At 45.7% G+C, this 23,534-nt stretch overlaps 1 protein-coding gene across 2 annotated transcripts in view; it reads right to left on the bottom strand.

The window, feature by feature from the left end:
- LOC101943064 (protein SLFN14) overlaps positions 1 to 23,534 on the bottom strand; it is an 85,465-nt gene that overhangs the window by 45,690 nt on the left and 16,241 nt on the right. The window contains exon 5 of one of the 2 annotated variants that reach the window (XM_065572995.1): positions 17,888 to 18,798. The exons of the other annotated variant lie outside the window; for it this stretch is intronic. Within the exon in view, the coding sequence (XP_065429067.1) occupies positions 18,000 to 18,798 (799 nt within the window). The 3' untranslated portion in view covers positions 17,888 to 17,999. Of the gene's footprint in view, positions 1 to 17,887; positions 18,799 to 23,534 lie in introns of those variants that run through there. 2 annotated transcript variants of the gene reach the window in all.

Below are 23,534 nucleotides of genomic sequence, written 5' to 3'. Positions count from 1 at the left end.
GGTTGCAAAAATTGCAGATGATGCAAAATTATTTAGTCAAGACCAGACAGGACTATGAGATGCATCAGAGAGCCCTAAACAAGCTCCGTTAATGAAGAACAGGATGGCGAATGAAGCTCAATGTTGATAAATGCAAAGTAATGCACAGTGGAGGGGAAAATTTAAACTTTTTGTACACCTTACAAGATTCTGAATTAACTGTGTTAACTTGGGTAACGGACCTGGGCATCATTGTAGACCAATTAAACCTTCTGCCAGGGGTGAAAGTAGTTTAAAGGACTTACCGGTACACCGGCGTCCTGAGCGGGGGTGTGGCCTCAATGGGAAGAGGCGGGGCCTTTCAAGATTTAAAGGCCCTGGGGCTCCGGCTGTGGCTGGGAGCCCCAGGGCCTTTAAATCACCCTGGAGCTGCGAGCTGCAGAGGTGGCTGGGAGCCCCGGGGCTCAGGGGTGAATTAAAGGGCCTGAGGCTCCAGCCGCCACGGAGCTCCGGGCCCTTTAAATCACCCCGGGAGCCCTGCCGCCGCTACCCCGGGGCGGCAGGGCTCGGGCTAGGGCTGGGGTAGTGGTGGCAGGGCTCCGGCAGCTGGGCTTGGGTGGCGCTTTTAAGGGCCCGGGGCTCTCCACAGGGGCCGGAGCACTGGGACCTTTAAATCCCCGCCCGAGCCCAGCTGCCGGAGCTCCAGCAGTGATTTAAAGGGCCTGGGGCTCCCCACAGCGGCTGGAGCCCTGGGCCCTTTAAATCACCGCCGGAGAAGTTGGTCCGGTCCAGCGTACCGGCTTACTTTCACCTCTGCCTTCTGCTTAATATGTAGATGTGGTCCAAAAAGCAAATAAGATGTTAGAATGCATAAGGAATGGGATTAAGATAATAAGGAAAATTTTATAATGCTTTTAAATAAATCAACAGGGGGGCCTCATCTCGAATACTGTGTACACCACTGGTCACCATCTCAAAAAGGTTATTGCTCAGTTAGAGGGGGTTCAAAAAAGGGCAACAAGAACATGAAATACTCTTCACTGGAGAGTTTGTCCATCTGTTTCAGAAGTAAAAGGATAAAGAGTTTAGCAAGAGTCAAATATGCATTTCTGGTACTTTATGTCATAGCTCTGTTGTGAGACAGCTTTAATCTACTTTACAAAAGATGTACATTTTAAACCCCAGCACAACAAATACAATATGAATGTGTTATAATCCTTCCTACTGTTAAAATATATACAAATTAATTCAACATTATACTGAAAATACAGAACTGTGATGTTATGCATAAAAGCATTATGCATAAAGATATATAGGAAACACATGACGGGGTAGAAAGTTGTTGTTGTTGTTGTTTTTTTTAGCATGAGGTTGGGGTGGCCGTATACTCCAAGTGGTGAAGAGAGATCAGAGATCTCATATCCTCACTGCATGTACTAGTTGGACTGATTTTATTCTACCTCGGTGCTTTTCCCTTTGACTATTTTTGGTTAGAGACTACGGTTTCATGTTCCCGGAAATGGAAAGTGTTTTGCTAAGTGGGGTGAATTGTTGTTTAATTCAGGTATCCTTCTGCCACAATGCTGCAAGACTATTCTGTAACTAACCAAAGTGGAAAAGTGATAGTAAATGGGGGAGGCTATTTTTTCCCTGTGTTTTCATTGATGGGAGAACATGACTAGCACAGAAGGCCATCTCCATGCCAGGAGTTCCCACTCTTATTTGCAGAATTATGTATTGTAACAATTTGCTCTCTCACAAAGACTATTTCAGAAGAAACTGAGAAATACACACAAAGCACAAGAAAGGAATGAGTCTATTTCTTGAACTCATGGCTACGCTAGGATTTATTGAACTCAGTCCTACCTTTACATGACCTTAGGAAAGCGCTTTGAGATCTATGGATCAAAATGCTGTGTAAGAGCCAGATATTATTATTATTAACGTCGCTCGCATGTAGAAAAGTGCTATCGGTTTCTATTGCAAGGAACATGAAACTGAACTGCCTACTAACCTCATAAACCGGTTGTGCAACTTAGGATCTTGTGTCCCTTCAAGGAAGTGCTGCAAAAAAGCTCTCCTCATTCTCATCAAACCCAAATTTAACACTTGCTGAAAGCTTGTCTACATACAGAAGTTGCATTAAACTTTAACTTCAATTAGTTTTTTAAAAATGTAGTTAAACTGGCGCAAACTCCTATGTGGGGAGTTACATCAGTTTAAACCTGAAACAAATACAAGAGTGTCCACACACAAACCTGCACTAGTTAAATTAAATCAGTTTGGTACTGAACACAGCTTGTCCTTGTCTGTCATGCACTGTGACTGTTTCATTCGTAGCACAGAGGAGACCAAAGCATAAGGGCTTTGTATTAAAAACATGCAGGTTAATGCAGACCTACTCTTTTAAGATATCACACATTGGGCACCCAAAAACTGAAAAAGCCAAACTCACTCGAAAATCTCTGCCAATGAGATAAATTGTGCTCTCAGTAAATTCAGGAAGAAATGCAGTGACTTCACCTGTAACTGATGGAAGGATTTGACCCATAGTTGTTTGCAGTGTTGTAGCTGTGTGGGTCCCAGGATATTAGAGAGACAATGCGGGTGAGGTAACCTTGTCTCTTTTCACTTAGACCAGGTCAGAACTGTAATTCTGAGACTGCACCTTTACATCAACTGTGTATTTCATAAGGGAGGAAATAGCGCACACCACCCCCAGCTTAGCATAAAGTATCCAGCGTGGGCTGGCTGGGTGACTGTGTTTCCCCTACATTTCCAGGTCTCCGCTTAATCAACAGGAAAATACTTTTCTTCTTGTTGAAGACTTCATGCAACAAACACAACACAAAAGAAATCCCATCTTACCTTCTTCCTGGTTCTCCTGCACGCAAGTAGACAGAAGGGCCTCTATGAATTTCGGATTTCACCTTCTTGCCTCCCTCAGTCTGAAGGAGCCTGTCCTAACTTCAGTATCGCCTGTCTGTCCTGTCTCAGCTGGTAGAAATCAATGTACCTCCTTTGGCTGCAAAGGAACTATGCCAGTTTACCAGGATGATCTTCCCACTAGGGTTCATGCCTCAGACGGCTGCTCTGTCTCTGGGTCCTAATGCTGGTGAATTGCCCAGACAGTGACAGGAGCAAAACCAGGAACAACCGGCAAAGAGTCCTGTGGCACCTTATAGACTAACAGACGTATTGGAGCATAAGCTTTCGTGGGTGAATGCCCACTTCGTCAGATGCATGTAGTGGAAATTTCCAGAGGCAGGTATAAATATGCAGGCAAGACTCAGTCTAGAGATAATGAGCTTAGTTCAATCAGGGAGGATGAAGCCCTCTTCTAGCAGTTCAGCTGTGAACACCAAGGGAGGAGAAACTGCTTTTGTAGTTGGCTAGCCATTCACAGTCTTTGTCACTTTTTACAGATCCAGACTAACACGGCTACCCTCTGATACTTAGAATCATAGAATCTCAGGGTTGGAAGGGACCTCAGGAGGTCATCTAGTCCAACCCCTTGCTCAAAGCAGGACCAATTCCCAACTAAATCATCCCAGCCAGGGCTTTGGCAAGACTGACCTTAAAAACCTCTAAGGAAGGAGATTCCACCACCTCCCTAGGTAACGCATTCCAGTGCTTCACCACCCTCCTAGTGAAAAAGTTTTTCCTAATATCCAACCTAAACCTCCCCAACTGCAACTTGAGACCACTGCTCCTTGTTCTGTCATCTGCCACCACTGAGAACAGCCGAGCTCCATCCTCTTTGGAACCCCCTTTCAGGTAGTTGAAAGCAGCTATCAAATCCCTCTTCACTCTTCTCTTCTGCAGACTAAACAATCCCAGTTCCCTCAGCCTCTCCTCATAAGTCATGTGCTCCAGACCCCTAATCATTTTGTTGCCCTCCGCTGGACTCTTTCCAATTTTTCCACATCCTTCTTGTAGTGTGGGGCCCAAAACTGGACACAGTACTCCAGATGAGGCCTCACCAATGTCGAATAGAGGGGAATGATCATGTCCCTCGATCTGCTGGCAATGTCCCTACTTATACAGCCCAAAATGCCGTTAGCCTTCTTGGCAACAAGGGCACACTGTTGACTCATATCCAACTTCTCGTCCACTGTAGCCCCTAGGTCCTTTTCTGCAGAACTGCTTCCTAGCCATTTGGTTCCTAGTCTGAAACAGTGAATGGGATTCTTCCATCCTAAGTGCAGGACTCTGCACTTGTCCTTGTTGAACCTCATCAGGTTTCTTTTGGCCCAATCCTCTTATTTGTCTAGGTCCCTCTGTATGCTATCCCTACCCTCCAGTGTATCTACCACTCCTCCCAGTTTAGTGTCATCAGCAAACTTGCTGAGGGTGCAGTCCACGCCATCCTCCAGATCATTAATGAAGATATTGAACAAAACCAGCCCCAGGACCGACCCTTGGGGCACTCCACTTGATACCGGTTGCCAACTAGACATGGAGCCGTTGATCACTAATGGAAGGCACAAACGGGTCACTCAGAAGACCCCACTCTCCACATACAGTGTGGGAGAAGATGAGCTGCTCTTTAATCCTAAAGAGTGATATTTCATTAACTCTTTATGTGCTGCATGCAGACAGGCACAGTCTAGCAGTCTGAACACAGGGCAAGGGACCAGGAACTGCCATGTTCTATCTAGTCTAACACACTGAGGCAGTGCCATAACAAGGGCGAGGCGAGTGAGGCACTTGCCTCAGGCGCTGTGACAATGCGGTTCTGGTGGGACCCAACTGAGAGTGCCAACTCAGGACAAATTGCTCAAATAGGGCAGTTACAGCCCAAGGCTGGGGTTTTTCCACCTCTAAGGCAAACCAAACCAGCCAGACTAAGAGGACTTCGGTTTCACCCCACCGGCTAACCGCAAGTCTCACAAGCCATTTCCTTAGACACTCCAGTTTCCCAGTATTACCACCAGTACCACTCGTTATGGGGACAAATGGTTATGAAAACCAATACCCAAGTAAAAGAAAAAAGGTTCTCCTGATCCCAAAGGACCAAGCCCCAGATCCAGGTCAATATACAAATCAGATCTTACCCACAAATCACGCTGTTGCCAATCCTTTAGAATCTAAAATCTAAAGGTTTATTCAGAAAAGGAAAAAGATAGAGATGAGAGTTAGAATTGGTTAAATGGAATCAATTACATACAGTAATGGCAAAGTTCTTGGTTCAGGCTTGCAGCAGCGATGGAATAAACTGCAGGTTCAAATCAAGTCTCTGGAATACATCCCCCGCTGGGATGGGTCCTCAGTCCTTTGTTCAGAGCTTCAGTTTGTAGCAAAGTTCCTCCAGAGGTAAGAAGCAGGATTGAAGACAAGATGGAGATGAGGCATCAGCCTTATATAGTCTTTTCCAGGTGTAAGAACACCTCTTTGTTCTTACTGTGGAAAATTACAGCAAAATGGAGTCTGGAGTCACATGGGCCAGTCCCTGCATACTTTGCTGAGTCTGAAGGCATATTTGCCTTCTCTCAATGAGTCCATTGTATAGCTGATGGTCCTTAATGGGCCATCAAGCAGGCTAGGCAGAGCTAATCTCAGCTTCTCTGGGATGTCACCCAGAAGCATAGCATAAGTTTGCCATACAGACAGTATAGAGCCAACATTCATAACTTCAACTACAAAACTGATACACACATACAGACAGCATAATCACAACCAGTAAGCCATAACCTTGTCTTAGACACCCCATTTGACCCCCTTTATACAAGATTTGGGTGCCACTACAGGACCTTGGTTACAACAATGATCTATATGGTCCCAGTTTATGTCAATAACGTCACAGGAGCACAAAGGGGAGGGGCGCAATCACCTCCTCTCTGCCTCCTCCCCTGAATGCTCCACCTCGCTCTGCTTCTCCAAGCCCCCGCTTCCCACAAATCAGCTGTTCGCACAGGAAGCCTGGGAGCAGGGAGAAACAAGCGGCAGCACGCTCAGGCCCAGGGAGGCGGAGGCAGAGCAGAGGTGAGCTGGGGCAGGGAGTTCAGGGCCGGGTCTAACTTTTTTGCCACCGCCCCAAGCAAAAAAAAAAAAAAAAGCGAGGGGGGTGGGAGGCGCTGCCATGGTGTGGCCAGAGGAGTGAGGTGCAAGGGGGGGACGCGGCCGGAGGAGCAGGGGGGCACGGCATGGCCGGAGGAGCGATGCGCAAGGTGGGGGCGGTGCGGCTGGAGGAGCAGTGGGGGGCACGGCACGGCCAGAGGAGAGAGGCGCTGGGGGGGACGCGGCTGGAGGAGCTGGGGGGCTGGGCGTGGCGGAAAAAGAGAGGCGCGGGGGGGCGTGGCCAGAGGACCGGGGGGGGGGGCATGGCACAGCCAGAGGAGCAAGGCGCGAGGGGTGTGTGTGGCCGGAGTGGGGGGGGGCAGCATGGCTGGAGGAGCCAAGGGGGGAGCGGCAAGCAGCGAAGGGGGTGTGTAGCACGGCCGCAGCGCGGCCAGAGGAGCCAAGGGGGGGGCGACGCAGGCGGGGCGCAGCATGACCGCAATGTGGCCGGAGGAGCCAAGCTGGGGGTGATGCAGCCAGAGGAGCCAAGGGAGGGCATGGCTGGAGGAGCGTGGGAGGGGGGGAGCGGCATGGCTGCGGTGCGACTGGAGGAGCCAAGGGGGGGGTGTGGCTGGAGGAGCGGGGGGGGGGGGCACAATTTTATATTCTTGCCTCCGGCGCAAAAATAGCTAGTTACGGCTCTGCACTGAGGTGTTTATACCACCACACTCCTCACAGTCATTTGTAAATTCTAATCTTGGCTCTGACCTCAGCCTGCTGTGAGACTTTGGGCTAGTCACTGAGGGCGTGTCTACATGGGCAATTTACAGCGCTGCAACTTTCTCACTCAGGTGGTTTTTTTAGAGCGCTGGGAGAGCTCTCTCCCAGCACTCTGCCGCGACCACACAATCCATGGCGGTTTAGCATTGCCAGTGGAGACTAGCCCTTAGTCTCTATAGGCTTCTGTTTCCCCATCTTCTTGATGAGATTACAAGTTTGGCTGTAAGGTAACAGTGTTAACATAAAAAGAAGAACAGGAGGACTTGTGGCACCTTAGAGACTAACAAATTTATTAGAGCATAAGCTTTCGTGGACTATAGCCCACTTCTTCGGATGCATATAGAATGGAACATATATTGAGGAGATATATATACACACATACAGAGAGCATAAACAGGTGGGAGTTGTCTTACCACCTCTGAGAGGCCAATTAATTAAGAGAAAAAAACTTTTGAAGTGATAATCAAGCTAGCCCAGCACAGACAGACAGTTAGATAACAAGTGTGAGAATACTTACAAGGGGAGATAGATTTCAATGTTTGTAATGGCCCAACCATTCCCAGTCCTTATTTAAACCGGAGTTGATTGTGTCTAGTTTGCATATCAATTCTAGCTCAGCAGTTTCTCGTTGGAGTCTGTTTTTGAAGTTTTTCTGTTGTAATATAGCCACCCGCAGGTCTGTCACTGAATGACCAGACAGGTTAAAGTGTTCTCCCACTGGTTTTTGAGTATTTTGATTCCTGATGTCAGATTTGTGTCCATTAATTCTTTTGCGTAGAGACTGTCCGGTTTGGCCAATGTACATGGCAGAGGGGCATTGCTGGCACATGATGGCATATATCACATTGGTAGATGTGCAGGTGAACGAGCCCCTGATGGTATGGCTGATGTGATTAGGTCCTATGATGATGTCACTGGAATAGATATGTGGACAGAGTTGACATCGGGGTTTGTTACAAGGATAGGTTCCTGGGTTAGTGGTTTTGTTCAGTGATGTGTGGTTGCTGGTGAGTATTTGCTTTAGGTTGGGGGGTTGTCTGTAAGCGAGGACAGGTCTGTCTCCCAAGATCTGTGAGAGTAAAGGATCATCTTTCAGGATAGGTTGTAGATCTCTGATGATGCGCTGGAGAGGTTTTAGTTGGGGGCTGAAGGTGACAGCTAGTGGTGTTCTGTTATTTTCTTTGTTGGGCCTGTCTTGTAGGAGGTGACTTCTGGGTACTCGTCTGGCTCTGTCAATCTGTTTTTTCACTTCAGCAGGTGGGTATTGTAGTTTTAAGAATGCTTGATAGAGATCTTGTAGGTGCTTGTCTCTATCCAAGGGATTGGAGCAAATGCGGTTATATCTTAGAGCTTGGCTGTAGACAATGGATCGTGTGGTGTGTCCTGGATGGAAGCTGGAGGCATGTAGGTAAGTGTAGCGGTCAGTAGGTTTCCGGTATAGGGTGGTATTTATGTGACCATCGCTTATTAGCACAGTAGTGTCCAGGAAATGGACCGCTTGTGTGGATTGATCTAGGCTGAGGTTGATGGTGGGATGGAAATTATTGAAATCATGGTGAAATTCCTCAAGGGCTTCTTTTCCATGGGTCCAGATGATGAAGATGTCATCAATGTAGCGCAAGTAGAGTAGGGGCGTTAGGGGACGAGAGCTAAGGAAGCGTTGTTCTAAGTCAGCCATAAAAATGTTGGCATATTGTGGGGCCATGCGGGTACCCATAGCAGTGCCGCTGACTTGAAGGTATATATTGTCCCCAAATGTGAAATAGTTGTGGGTGAGGACAAAATCACAAAGTTCAGCCACCAGGTTAGCTGTGATATTATCAGGGATACTGTTCCTGATAGCTTGTAGTCCATCTTTGTGTGGAATATTGGTGTAGAGGGCTTCTACGTCCATAGTGGCCAGGATGGTGTTTTCTGGAAGATCACCGATGGATTGTAGTTTCCTCAGGAAGTCAGTGGTGTCTCGAAGATAGCTGGGAGTGCTGGTAGCGTAGGGTCTGAGGAGAGAGTCTACATAACCAGACAAGCCTGATGTTAGGGTGCCAATGCCTGAGATGATGGGGCGTCCAGGATATCCAGGTTTATGGATCTTGGGTAGCAAATAGAATACCCCTGGTCGGGGTTCTAGGCATGTGTCTGTACAGATTTGTTCCTGTGCTTTGTCAGGGAGTTTTTTTAGCAGATGGTGTAGTTTCTTTAGGTAATCCTCAGTGGGATCAGAGGATAATGGCCTGTAGAATGTGGTGTTAGAGAGCTGTCTAGCAGCCTCCTGGTCATATTCCAATTTATTCATGATGACGACAGCACCTCCTTTGTCAGCCTTTTTGATTATGATGTCAGGGTTGTTTCTGAGGCTGTAGATGGCGTTGTGTTCTGCATGGCTGAGGTTATGTGGCAAGTGATGTTGCTTTTCCACAATTTCAGCCTTTGCACGTCGACGCTGGTAGGGAGGATTCTGTGGGTTAGTATGCTGTTCAGAGGTATGTTGGAAATATTCTTTGAGTCGGAGACGTCGAAAGTAGGATTCTAGGTCACCGCAGAACTGTATCATATTCATGGGTCTGGAGGGACAAAAGGAGAGGCCCCGAGATAGGACAGACTCTTCTGCTGGGCTAAGAGTATAGCTGGAAAGATTAACAATATTGCTGGGTGGGTTAAGGGAACTACTGTTGTGGCTGCTTGTGGCATGTAGCAGTTTAGATAGTTTAGTGTCCTTTTTCCTTTGTAGAGAGGCAAAGTTTGTCTTGTAAATGGCTTGTCTAGTTTTTGTAAAGTCTATCCATGAGGAAGTTTGTGTGGAAGGTTGGTTTCTTATGAGAGTATCCAGTTCTGAGAGCTCATTCTTAATCTTTCCCTGTTTGCTGTATAGGATGCTGATCAGGTGATTTCGCAGTTTCTTTGAGAGTGTGTGACACAGTCTCTCAGCATAGTCTGTGTGATATGTAGATTGTAATGGATTTTTTACCTTTAGTCCTTTTGGTATGATGTCCATCTGCTTGCATTTGGAAAGGAAGATGATGTCTGTCTGTATCTGTACGAGTTTTTTCATGAGGTTGATGGATTTCCACTCCATACGGCTAAATGCAGTGCCTTGCATAATGAAAGGTTTCAGAGTAGCAGCCGTGTTAGTCTGTATCCGCAAAAAGAAGAACAGGAGGACTTGTGGCACCTTAGAGACTAACAAATTTATTAGAGCATAAGCTTTCGTGGACTATAGCCCACTTCTTCGGATGCATATAGAATGGAACATATATTGAGGAGATATATATACACACATACAGAGAGCATAAACAGGTGGGAGTTGTCTTACCACCTCTGAGAGGCCAATTAATTAAGAGAAAAAAACTTTTGAAGTGATAATCAAGCTAGCCCAGCACAGACAGACAGTTAGATAACAAGTGTGAGAATACTTACAAGGGGAGATAGATTTCAATGTTTGTAATGGCCCAACCATTCCCAGTCCTTATTTAAACCGGAGTTGATTGTGTCTAGTATACTTAGACTTCGGTAAGCCATTTGATTTGGTACCACACAGTGTTTTGATTAAAAAGCTAGAACAATACAAAATGAACATGGCACACATTAAATGGATTAAAAACTTGCTAACTGTTGGGTCTCAAAATGTAACTTTGAGCACGGAATCATCTTCAACAGGGTTTGTTTCCGCTGGTGTCCCACAGGAATCAGTCCTGGCCTTTCTTTCATAATGGTCTTTTTAAAGCCTGCCACTCTTGAGACATTCTCCTGGACCAGGACCATTCTGGTCTGTGACTTATGGAAGAGCTATTTTTAATCCATTTCCCCACTAGGATCTTCTCTTCCTTTTGACCCAGCTGTTCCGCCTGCTCAGTTCTGCTGGGAGTCTGTAGCAATTCTTCTTTGAGTGTCCTCTGTGTGGTGTCCTAGGTCCTGAACCCTGGCCTAGGAGTCCCCAGACAGCTGCCAATGTCTACTGAACCCTGGTGGGATCTAAGCTACTAGGACGGTAGCCCCAGCCAAGGCACCACCGACGGGAGCTCTGAGTGGAGGATTGTCTGGCTCCACCAATTGGTCCAACTTCACTATTTAAGCCAGGAGGCAGCACAGGAAGTTTGAGAAAGGGGGGGTTCCTATGGTGCCTGTGTTGGACCTGCACCCAGCCCTGTTCCTGATTCCTGCTCTGCTCCTGGCTCATGCTTTCACTCCTGGTCCCATCCATGCTGGGTCCTTGCCTCTCCTCCTGCCCCTACATCTCACCTCCAATCCTCAGCTACCCGTCCTGGTTCTGATCCGGGCCTCCAACTTCTGACCCTGCCTCCCATTTGACCCTTGGCTCTGGCATTTGGCATCTGATCTCGGCTCTGGCCCTCAGCCTAGATTCTTGGTTCTGACTCTGACTTGACCCCTGAACACCTGCTCCACCCACTACACCTGACTCCTGCTCTGACTACTAGGCCAGAGCGCCTACATTTTGGTCCATAACACTCAGCATATTCCTGCTCTTGGGATGGGTTGACTGGGTACAGGCAGGACGATGGAACCTTCTAGTAGCAGGGCTTGTTTGGGCACCTCGCCCTTCCCTCAATGTTGGAGCGTGTTCTGAGAGTGCAGCTATAAAAGGGGGAGTGACGCCTGTTGCAGCCTCAGTTCCTTCAAACCGCTGCCGCGTTAGGACACTAATTGCAGCAGATCCTTCTAGATCCAGAGTTAAGTGCCTTTAGACTCCATCTGACAATGAGATGACTGAAGACAGCTGCTTTTCTGATTTCTCTCATCACCCCTTGCACTGCACACCTCGGAGGTGCTTTTGGGAGGCATGTGCTCTGCTGTTCCCTTTTTATTGTAATGCCCTTGGGGCCATTTTAAAGTGTAGCTGCAGAACAAAATCGCTCTTGCTTGTCATTTACTCATTCATTTGCATTGCCATTAATTAGTGAGATGTAAGGAAGTTGGGGAGAGTAACGGGCTCCTAACTTTATTATGCTGTGCAGGCCGTCAGCTCCTCATACGGTGGAGTGAGAGCTTTGACTTTCCACACTACGTATGAGAGTGTGGGTCAGTGAACAGAGCTGTGATACTGGGATGAGGGCGGGGGGAGGAGAGAGAGCGAAATGAGTGTAATGTAAATAACAGAGAGCAAAGATAATTACAAACTGGAAGAGTGAGAAGGAGTCTGAATATGTACTGGGAAGGGCTAACATGTATGGGAGCAGACCGTGCTGTTAAGGCACATGCCCATGTTGGAAGCACTGTGAAGCTCCATCCCACACACACACACCAGGGAGATCCAAGAGGTCATGGGTCAGATTCATACACCAGCAGAAGGGGAGTTTGGAGGGTAGGAGGGCTTGTATCTCCTCTATTCATGGGCTGGCAGTCAGACAGTTTTACACCTGCGGTTCTTACACCCGCCATATGGCTTTTAGCTAGGACTGTCGATTAATCGCAGTTAACTCATGAGATTAACTCAAAAAAATTAACTGTGATTAAAAAAATTAATCATGATTAATCGCACTGTTAAACAGTAGAATACCAATAGAAATTTATTAAATATTTTTGGATCTTTTTCTACATTTTCAAATATATTGATTTAAATTACAACACAGAATACAAAGTGTACAGTGCTCACTTAACATTATTTTTTATTACAAATATTTGCTCTGTAAAAATGATAGAAGAAATAGTATTTTTCAATTCACCTCATACAAGTACTGCAGTGCAATCTCTTTATCGTGAACATGTAACAATCAAATGTAGATTTTTTTGTTACATAACTGCACTCAAAAACAAAACAATGTAAAACTTTAGAGCCTACAAGTCCACTCAGGCCTACTTCTTGTTCAGCTAATCGCTAAGACAAACAAGTTTGTTTACATTTAGGGGAGATACTGCTGACTGCTTCTTATTTACAATATCACCTGAAAGTGAGACCAGGCATTCGCATGGCACTTTTGTAGCCGGCATTGCAAGATATTTACATGCCAGATGCGCTAAACATTCATATGCCCCTTCATGCTTCAGCCACCATTCCAGAGGACATGCTGATAATGCTCGTTAAAAAAATAATGTGTTAATTAAATCTGTGACTGAACTCCTTGGGGGAGAATTGTATGTCTCCTGTTCTGTTTTACCTGTATTCTGCCATATATTTCATGTTATAGCAGTCTCAGATGATGACCCAGCACATGTTCGTTTTAAGAACTCTTTCACAGCAGATTTTACAAAACGCAAAGAAAGTACCAATGTGAGATTTCTAAGGATACAGTCTCAACCCAAGGTTTAAGACTCTGAAGTGCCGTTCAAAATCTGAGAGGGATGGGGCGTGGAACATGCTTTCAGAAGTCTTAAAAGAACAACACTCAGATGTGGAAACTACAGAATCCGAACCACCAAAAAAGAAAATCAACCTTCTGCTGATGGCATCTGACTCAGATGATAAAAATGAACATGCGTTGGTCCACTCTGCTTTGGATCATTATCGAGCAGAACCCATCATCAGCCTGTACACATGTCCCCTGGAATGGTGGTTTAAGCATGAAGGGACATATGAATCTTTAGCGGATCTGGCACATAAATAGCTTGCGACGCCGGGTACAATATGTTTTTTACAGTGCAAATATTTGTAATCAAAAATATTAAGTGAGCATTGTACACTCTGTATTCGGTGTTGTAATTGAAATCAATATTTGACAATATCGAAAACATCCAAAAATATTTAAATAAATGATATTCTATTATTAACAGTGCGATTAATCGCAATTAATTTTTTTAATCACTCGACAGCCCTTCTTTTAGCTCATGTAGCAGAGGCTCATGCACTAAGATCCAGAGGCCCGGCAATGACCGGGGTCTGTCATTGTTACACAGGGACTGCAATTCTGACTGGCACTTGCACACTGAAGTGAAGCTCCTTGTACTTTTGTGACCTTGCACGCCCAGGCAGGGCCAAGCACACAGTGGCCCATACAGAGGAGAGCAGGGTGTATGTGTATCCCCAGGTCCTTTTCTGCAGAACTGCTTCTTAGCCAGTCAGTCCCCAGCCTGTAGCGGTGCATGGGATTCTTCTGTCCTAAGTGCAGGACTCTGCACTTGTCTGTGTTGAACCTCATCAGATTTCTTTTGGCTCAATCCTCCAATTTGCAACTCTAATGGGATGGCCAGTGGTTCACCCTGAGATACACATATTTGGTTAGATTGGGGAGGTTGTGAAGGAGAGAAAGGCAGCAGAATGAGAAGCAAACACAGCAATTTGTAAATGAAGATTTATTTCATGTGATTTTACAGACAGATTCTTTATGTTTGAGACAAGTAATGTAGTTAGCATGGACCCATTTTAAATCCATGAAAGAAAACACCTGACATATTAACAAATGCGATCTTAGCCTACAGTTCTCTAAATTTGAATCCAAGCATGTATAAAAACATTTCATAGTTGCAGAAAATCAATAGTCTTATAGAAAATGGTAAATTATGTGCTACATGATCATGAATCTGGTTTATTATTTTTCTTACTACAATCTGGTTTAATTATTAGTCCACCAGACAAGAAAATCAGGCTGCAAATGATAGATACATAAAAGAGGGGGGAAATAGGACCGTAGTTGCGACCATCCTGCTGCCTGGCTGCGTGGAACAATCCAGGGAGCAGGCACCGTAATCCACTTAACTACCCCTCAAGAGGAAAGTTTGAGAGCAAGAAGTAGCTGCAGGCAGGTTCTCAGCAGGGAACCAGAAAGCAAAGTGGTGCCATTAGCAAAAATGCTGAATTCTTTGTCCTGTTGGAAAAATGCCACGTTCCCCTGGCCTCAGAGTGGCAGAATCCACAGGGCATTGATAAGAGATGAACTGGGCAGTTCACACCTCTTAGAGCTATTGTTTTAGGCTGTCTGCAGACTCAAGCAGGCATCAGTGAATCTATTTACAGTGCACAAGTGTGAGGGCTGGAAACATTTTTTTTGAGAAATGGGTAAAGGAAGGCGAAAAGGAGTGAGTTCGTGACCTCCATGAAACCTGTTCGCCAACCTCCTTTCTCACCCTCCTCACGGGGTTGTGACCCACAGCCTGAAAACCCCGGAAATAATACATTGCATTGTAAACGCTAATCTAGACCCAGGACACAAACATTATTCCTAGTTGAACATTATGGAGGTTCTGCATTAGAATTTACAATTACGTTGTTTAGTTTGAGTTAACTGGCAGCCAATTAAAACACAACCAAAAATTCTAGACAAACACTTAATGCTGTCATAGTTCATTCCTATAAGGATAGGCACAGAATAGCTAAAACCAAAAAAGTCACTGTGCCAAATTCATTCCTGGAGTAAAACTCCATTCAGGCTGGGGCATAGAAACCTGGATCTTGAACTGACTGTCAGGGGGGTTCTATCTTCCACTCTCAAGTTATATCAGCAAGTCTGATAGTTTGATAATACCGGTTGAATGCAGCTGCCCAGAGGAGATCATTCCAGTGGACAGAAAGGTGGATTAGGCTCAAGCTAAGACCAAGACTTTCAATATGACATGGAATTCTTTGCAGAGCACAGTTGCTGAGAAGACTCTGCTGTTGCATATAGATGCTCAGATACTAGTGATTGGGTGGCCATACAGCTACCTAGATAGATAGTTCTAGACCAGTAGCAGGTATTGCAAAGGTAGACAGGATCATCCTACGTACAGTGAGTTGCAGTGATTCAGGCAGGAGGTCACAAAGTAAAGGGTACAGTTTCCCAGCCCAAGCAGATGGAAAAAGTTTACTGAAAGCTGTAGCTATTTGAGGATCAGAAGGATATCTAAACCAACACATTTGTCAAACTGGGTGCAAACTCCCAATCAAGGCTGACTCTAGTTGAACACAATGCCTTCCCTTGAGTTTAATCATGACCTGATGTAAATCTTGGGCATCTACTCACTTCTCTTAAAATGAAAATCTTCCACATATTTTGCTAAATAACTCAGTTATCAAATTCCAAAAGATGTAGGCAATCATTGGCTATAGAACATAGATGTCGAATTCAAGAGGGGACCAAAATTCTGAATGAGAATGAAGAAAAGAGAACCCAGCAAAGACCCAAGACCCAGGGCTGTACTTTTCTAGTTAGTTGTGAATGTAAGTAGACCTGAATAAGCTTTCCCTCGCTCAAAAATAAGTGCAAATTAATCAGTTTTGCTATTTACTTATTCCTAAATACAAATCAAGTTGAACTATGAGCCAAATGCAATAAGTGGTTTGGTTTGCGTTGAGTAACCAAACCAAACCTTTGTTTGCTCTCACAGGTTACCCTAAAAATGTTTTATATAGCATCTTAAGTTCATCATTCTAAGGTTCAAACCTAGGGTGAACTAGCTCCACTGACTTAAGAGGGCTAGGATTTCACCCCTAATATTCCGAGGCTACCAAAGTTTCCTTGGGCCTAGGGTGACCAGATGTCCCGATTTTATAGGGACAGTCCTGATTTTGGGGTCTATTTCTTATATAAGCTCCTATTACCCCCCACCCCCGTCCCGATTTTTCACACTTGCTGTCTGGTCACCCTACTTGGGCCATGCAGTCCTGTCCTATGCAAAATAACTTTCAAGATTACATCACTCCAAACTTTCCTCCTCCAGGGTTCTCTGGTTGCCTTGTAGCTTTCCATCTGGGCTGGCTACCTTGGGAGCTAACTGCCCTTGGAACCAACTGCAGCATCAAAGAATAATGTTGAAATCAAATATTTGAATTTGAAGTCCGCTCCAGTTGCTCAATAACATTAATGCTTTCTAATGTTCTAACGTCTCCCTCCAGAGGATTTCAAACAGTTCCCCAAACTTTAAAGAAGCCACAACACCCCTGGGGAAGACAGGTAAGTATTATCTCCAACACAAGGCAGAGACTAAGTTCTACATTTTCAAAACTGGCCTCTCATTTTGTATGCCCAGCTTTCGAAATGCAAGACCTGATTTTCAATAGTGCTTAGCACCTAAAACTCCAGTAGGAGCTGTGGGTGATCAACATATCTGAAAACATGTCCATAGGGCCAAACATTTCTAAGCTAGGTATCTAAAATTTGGTTCCTAAATATAAAAAATCCTCTTTTTCAGAGTTGCTGAGTACCTGTAGCTCCAATTAACTTCCAGTGGAGTTTTGAGTGCTAACCACCTTTCAAAAAACCCAGTTATGTTTCTTTAATACTCTAAATATGGATGTAGGAGCCTAGGTATCTAACCCTGGGCACCTAAAAAAAACAACCCAGGAATCGAAAATCAGAAGCCACTTCTGAAAAATCAGGCTCAAATGGTTTACTTGCACAGTGTAACCTTGGGGAAGTGGTAGGGTGAGGACTAGAACCCAGGAACTCTTCCAATCCTTGCACTCACTTATGTTGCCTACCACTCGTCAGTTCATTCCCATGCAACCAAAGTTTAAACAAGATGCTGCACTAGTCCATTATGGAAACTCTCAATGGCAGTTAGGACCCACAGGGGTTCAAATTGCCCATTGCCTGCCATGTAACTTTATTTCTGTTTATATTGTGCATCGACAGGTCTCAGGGAGTTTATTAGCTACGGGGTGTGAAATGTCTCCCTTTTGCAAATTTGGAACCATGGGCCAAAAACTATATAATTAATATAGCTCATCTTCTATGCCAGGGTTGGGCAAACTATGGCCCACGGGCCGGATACAGCCTGTCGGGGCTTTAGATCTGGCCTGCGGGATTGCCACCCCTGTGTCGCCGTGGGCCCCGCGCAGCTCTGGGAAGAGGCCAGCACCATGTCCCTGCGGCCCCTGGGGAAGGGCGAGCAGAGGGCTCCCCGCACTGCCCTCGCCTGCGGCTACCTCCCCCGAAGCTCCCATTGGCCGGTAACGGGGAACCGCAGCCAATGGGAGATTTGGGGGAGGTACCCACAGGCGAGGGCAGCACACTGAGCCCTCTGCCCCTCCTTCCCCCAGGGGCCACAGGGACATGGTGCCGGCCGCTTCCTGGAGCAGCCAGGGCAGGCAAGGAGCACACACCCAGAGCTGCTCCAGGTAAGCGGTGCCAGGCTGGAGCCTGCACCCCAACCCCACACCCCTCCTGCACCCAACCCCCTGCCCTGAGCCCCTTCCTGCACATCGCACTCCCTCCCGTACCCTGAACCCCAACCCCCGCCCCAGCCCTATAGTCATGGCCCTATATGCAATTTCCCCACCCAGATGTGGCCCTCAGGCCAAAAGTTTTGCCCACCCCTGCTTTATGCAGTACTTGAATCTTAGGCAAACCCTAGATGGGTTATTAAACAACTCCTTAGTAACCACTGGGGATCTTTTCAAACAGCAAATGGAGGTGTAAATTAGCTCTGGATGCTACACAGAGTAAAAGGTTGTCAGAAATCTCCTCCTGGGTAGGGACTGGATTGACACCAAACACAATGCTCCTTTCTAGGCCAGAAAAGCGACGGATGCTGTCAAGAGTAATATGCTTTCCCTGTATTTCATCTGCTGCTTGGAAAACTATATTTAGCTTGAATTTCCTCATTTCTCTTTTTAATATGTCTTCATATTTTGTTTTATCTTTATCGGTTCTGCACAGAATAGCAATGTCTTTCTCTGAGTAGCCGTTTTGTAAATAGCTAAAACATTGTCTAGCCACATCATTTGCTATTTCCTTCATATTTAAGTTTGTTTTTATAGTATAATCACCTGATACATTGTGACCACATGTGGCTTTCCTTAACATGTTTTTTAACTGCACATAAGGAAGATCTCCTAATTTTTCATCTTGTACAATCCTTTCCATTTGTCTTTTTATGTTGCTGTATATCTCCCTGGAATTACGGATCATTTTGGTTAGTGATTCCATAGGGTCGTGCTGACGTGCAGGTGGAAGACCAGATTTGTAAGGGTGACTTGTCTGTAAATAATCCAAGAAGATCCAGAAAACGCCAGGCTCATTATGACTTTGGGTGATATCTTCCGCCTTACTGTACCAACGGCCATCCTCTTCCCGGAAATTCTGAGCTTCATCAACTACTATATGTTTTACCTTTTCAAAGTCCTTGCTCATGAAAGTTACTCTTGTCACAGACTGGCAAATGCCTTTCCCTCTACAATATAAATAAAACATTTGATAAGATTTAGAGAAGTACTTTGCAGCACACACACTAATATTTATCAATTTAGATTGAATGATGTCAGTTCAATCATTCTTCTGTAGATTTGCAGCATACCAACAAAACAAATTCCCATCTCATTAAAACTTTGACTTTATTAAGAAAAAAACTGACTCTTACCAAGACTAATACATGCATCCCAGATACCCACATACCTTGATCACAGAATTATACCAGAAATCTACACACCTCAAGTGTGTTATGTATAGGGTCCCTACTAAATTCACGGTCCATTTTGGTCAATTTCACGGTCGTAGGATTTTTAAAATGGCAAATTTCATGATTTCAGCTATTTAAATCTGAAATTTCATGGTGTTGTAATTGTACGGGTCCTGACCCAAAAAGAGGAATTTAGGGGGACGGGTTGCAAGGTAATTGCAGGGGAGTTGCGGTACTGCTACCCTTACTTCTGCTCTGCTGCTGGTGGCAGTGCTGCCTTCAGAGCTGAGTGGCTGGAGAACAGCAGCTGCTGGCCGGGATCCCAGCTCTGAAGGAAGAGCCACCGCCAGCAGCAGCACAGCAGTAAGGATGGCGTGGTATGGTATTGCCACTCTTACTTCTGCACTGCTGCCTACAGAGCTGGGCCCTAAGTCAGCAGCCGCCGCTGTCTGGCCGCCCAGCTCTGCCGGCAGCAGCACAGCAGTAAGGATGGCATGGTATGGTATTGCTACTCTTACTTCTGCACTGCAGCTGGTGGGATGCTGCCTTCAGAGCTGGGTGTCTGGCCAACAGCCGCCGCTCTGTGGCCGCCCAGCTCTGAAGGCAGCACAGAAGTAAGGGTGGCAAAACTGTGGACCTCCCCTAAAATAACCTTGTGACCCCCCCCCACAACTTCCTTTAGGCCCCCAATTTGAGAAACACTGGTCTCCCCAGTGAAATTGGGATAGTAGAGGGTAAAAGCCCACAAAAGACCAGATTTCACAGTCCACTCCGTGTTTTTCATGACTCTCAGTTGAATGTCCCAGCTTCAGGATGCCTGCTCAGATTTATGACAGATTAATTTTAGAAGCTTGCTACATGCTTTTCACTGGTGCTTTTGAATATTTAGGACACACCATAAATTCAGGTTTGTTTTTCTCACAAACGCTACAAATTCTGGTTGGTGATGAATCGAAGACTCTGATCATCACAGGAAAGGCAAATTGAACTGGTATGTTATGAAGCCATGTGGTAATGAGATTTGATACTCTATGACTACAATTCCTCAAAGCATTTAAGCATGTGCTTAACTTTAATCCCATGCTTTATTCCATTGATTAACATGAAAATTAAAAGAATTAAGACTTTAGAATGTTTATAAAAAAATCAATTTCAAATCACAATGTTTCTAGAATTCTTGTGGGTTTGAAACTGAGGCTCTCTTCTTTGAAGAGAGGAGGGGGAGGAGTGATAAGGGGCTCCCACCTTAGCTTTTGTGGCTTTGACATGCAGGTGCTACACATCACTTATTTGATAAACCCTAGAAAAAGAATAGCTTCATATCCTTTAACAAGGGGGAGGTGCCTGCTACTTGAGAAGACAAGCCTGTGGGGTGGTTGCCTTTTAACCAAACAGTTCCCAGTATTACAGTCTACAGTAGCTTCATCTACACTTCTTTTTCCCTATAATCACCTGGCAGGGGGTGGCCACATTCAGCTTTCTTTAGCGCCCTTTTTAAATTCTTATCAGGAATATCTATTTGTGGATTTTCTACAATATTTTTCATCTCTTGTAGCATGATATTGTATATGTGAGTGGCATTCCGGATCCTTTTGGTTAGCCACTCCTGAGAATATTGTTTTCTTGGCTGTGGAAGACCGCAGAAAAAAGTGTCGCTTGTTTGTAAATAGTCCAGGAAAATCCAGAGAATACCACGTTCGTGACCATCATTTCCTTCTGTGAGTTGCTCAGCCTTTGTGTACCAATCTTCACTATCCTTTGACTAGAAATTCTAGGCTTCATCAACTACTATGTGCCTCACTAATTGATTATAACACCCCTGAAAGAAGGTGAATCGGGTCACAGACTGGCAAATGTTTCTCTTTCTACCCAATAAAAGAGAACATTCAACATGATTTTGATGTGCGCTGATCCAGGTCCCGATTCAGTAAGGTACTTAAGAACGTGGCTAACTTTAAGCATGGGAGTAGTTACGCCACCATTCTAGCACCAATGTAACCATTTGGAGGGCTTTAAACTAGGTTCACCGGGGGAAGGAGACCAAAGCCCTGAGGTAAGTGGGGAAATGGGATCCTGGGAGGAAGCACAAGCAGGAGAGCGCAAGAGGGGAGGACTCCTGTCTCATGCTGAGAAAGAGGGACGATCATTGAGTTATCTTAAGTGCCTATACACAAATGCAAGAAGCCTGGGAAACAAGCAGGGAGAACTGGAAGTCCTGGCACAGTCAGGGAATTATGATGTGATTGGAATAACAGAGACTTGGTGGGATAACTCACATGACTGGAGTACTGTCATGGATGGATATAAACTGTTCAGGAAGGACAGGCAGGGCAGAAAAGGTGGGGGAGTTGCGTTGTATGTAAGAGAGGAGTATGACTGCTCAGAGCTCCGGTATGATACTGCAGAAAAACCTGAGTGTCTCTGGATAAAGTTGAGAAGTGGGAGCAACAAGGGTGATGTCGTGGTTGGAGTCTGCTATAGACCACCAGACCAGGGGGATGAGGTGGACGAGGCTTTCTTCTGGCAACTAGCAGAAGTTGCTAGATCGCAGGCCCTGGTTCTCATGGGAGACTTTAATCACCCTGATATCTGCTGGGAGAGCAATACAGCGGTGCACAGGCAATCCAGGAAATTTTTGGAAAGCGTAGGGGACAATTTCCTGGTGCAAGTGCTGGAGAAACCAACTAGGGGCAAAGCTTTTCTTGACCTGCTGCTCACAAACAGGGAAGAACTAGTAGGGGAAGCAAAAGTGGATGGGAACCTGGGAGGCAGTGACCATGAGATGGTCGAGTTCAGGATCCTGACACAAGGAAGAAAGGAGAGCAGCAGAATATGGACCCTGGACTTCAGAAAAGCAAACTTTGACTCCCTCAGGGAACAGATGGGCAGGATCCCCTGGGAGAATAACATGAAGGGCAAAGGGGTCCAGGAGAGCTGGCTGTATTTTAAAGAATCCTTATTGAGGTTGCAGGAACAAACCATCCCGATGTGTAGAAAGAATAGTAAATATGGCAGGCGACCAGCTTGGCTAAACAGTGAAATCCTTGCTGATCTTAAACGCAAAAAAGAGGCTTATAAGAAGTGGAAGATTGGACAAATGACCAGGGAGGAGTATAAAAATATTGCTCAGGCATGCAGGAGTGAAATCAGGAAGGCCAAATCACACTTGGAGTTGCAGTTAGCAAGAGATGTTAAGAGTAACAAGAAGGGTTTCTTCAGGTATGTTAGCAACAAGAAGAAAATCAAGGAAAGTGTGGGCCCCTTACTGAATGAGGGAGGCAACCTAGTGACCGAGGATGTGGAAAAAGCTAATGTACTCAATGATTTTTTTGCCTCTGTCTTCACGCACAAGGTCAGCTCCCAGATTGCTGCACTGGGCAGTACAGCATGGGGAGAAGGTGACCAGCCCTCTGTGGAGAAAGAAGTGGTTCGGGACTATTTAGAAAAGCTGGACGTGCACAAGTCCATGGGGCCGGATGCGCTGCATCCGAGGGTGCTAAAGGAGTTGGCGGGTGAGATTGCAGAGCCATTAGCCATTATTTTTGAAAACTCATGGCGATCGGGGGAGGTCCCAGATGACTGGAAAAAGGCTAATGTAGTGCCCATCTTTAAAAAAGGGAAGAAGGAGGATCCGGGGAACTACAGGCCAGTCAGCCTCACCTCAGTCCCTGGAAAAATTATGGAGCAGGTCCTCAAGGAATCAATTATGAAACATTTAGAGGAAAGGAAAGTGATCAGGAACAGTCAGCATGGATTCACGAAGGGGAAGTCGTGCCTGACTAACCTAATTGCCTTCTATGATGAGATAACTGGCTCTGTGGATGAGGGGAAAGCAGTGGATGTGTTATTTCTTGACTTTAGCAAAGCTTTTGATACTGTCTCCCACAGTATTCTTGCCACCAAGTTAAAGAAGTATGGGCTGGATGAATGGACTGTAAGGTGGATAGAAAGCTGGCTAGATCGTCGGGCTCAACGGGTAGTGATCAATGGCTCCATGTCTAGTTGGCAGCCGGTTTCAAGTGGAGTGCCCCAAGGGTCGGTCCTGGGGCCGGTTTTGTTTAATATCTTTATTAATGATCTGGAGGATGGTGTGGACTGCACTCTCAGCAAGTTTGCAGATGACACTAAACTAGGAGGCGTGGTAGATACACTAGAGGGTAGGGATCGGATACAGAGGGACCTAGACAAATTAGAGGATTGGGCAGAAAAAAACCTGATGAGGTTCAACAAGGACAAGTGCAGAGTCCTGCACTTAGGACGGAAGAATCCCATGCACTGCTACAGACTAGGGACCGAATGGCTAGGTAGCAGTTCTGCTGAAAAGGACCTAGGGGTCACAGTGGACGAGAAGCTGGATATGAGTCAACAGTGTGCTCTTGTTGCCAAGAAGGCTAACGGCATTTTGGGCTGTATAAGTAGGGGCATTGCCAGCAGATCGAGGAACGTGATCGTTCCCCTTTATTCGACATTGGTGAGGCCTCATCTGGAATACTGTGTCCAGTTTTGGGCCC

Source organism: Chrysemys picta, chromosome 19 (assembly GCF_011386835.1).
Source record: "Chrysemys picta bellii isolate R12L10 chromosome 19, ASM1138683v2, whole genome shotgun sequence".
NCBI classification, from domain to species: domain Eukaryota; kingdom Metazoa; phylum Chordata; order Testudines; family Emydidae; genus Chrysemys; species Chrysemys picta.
Note: the sequence above shows the minus strand (reverse complement) of the source record. Positions and strands in the feature narration are given on the sequence as shown.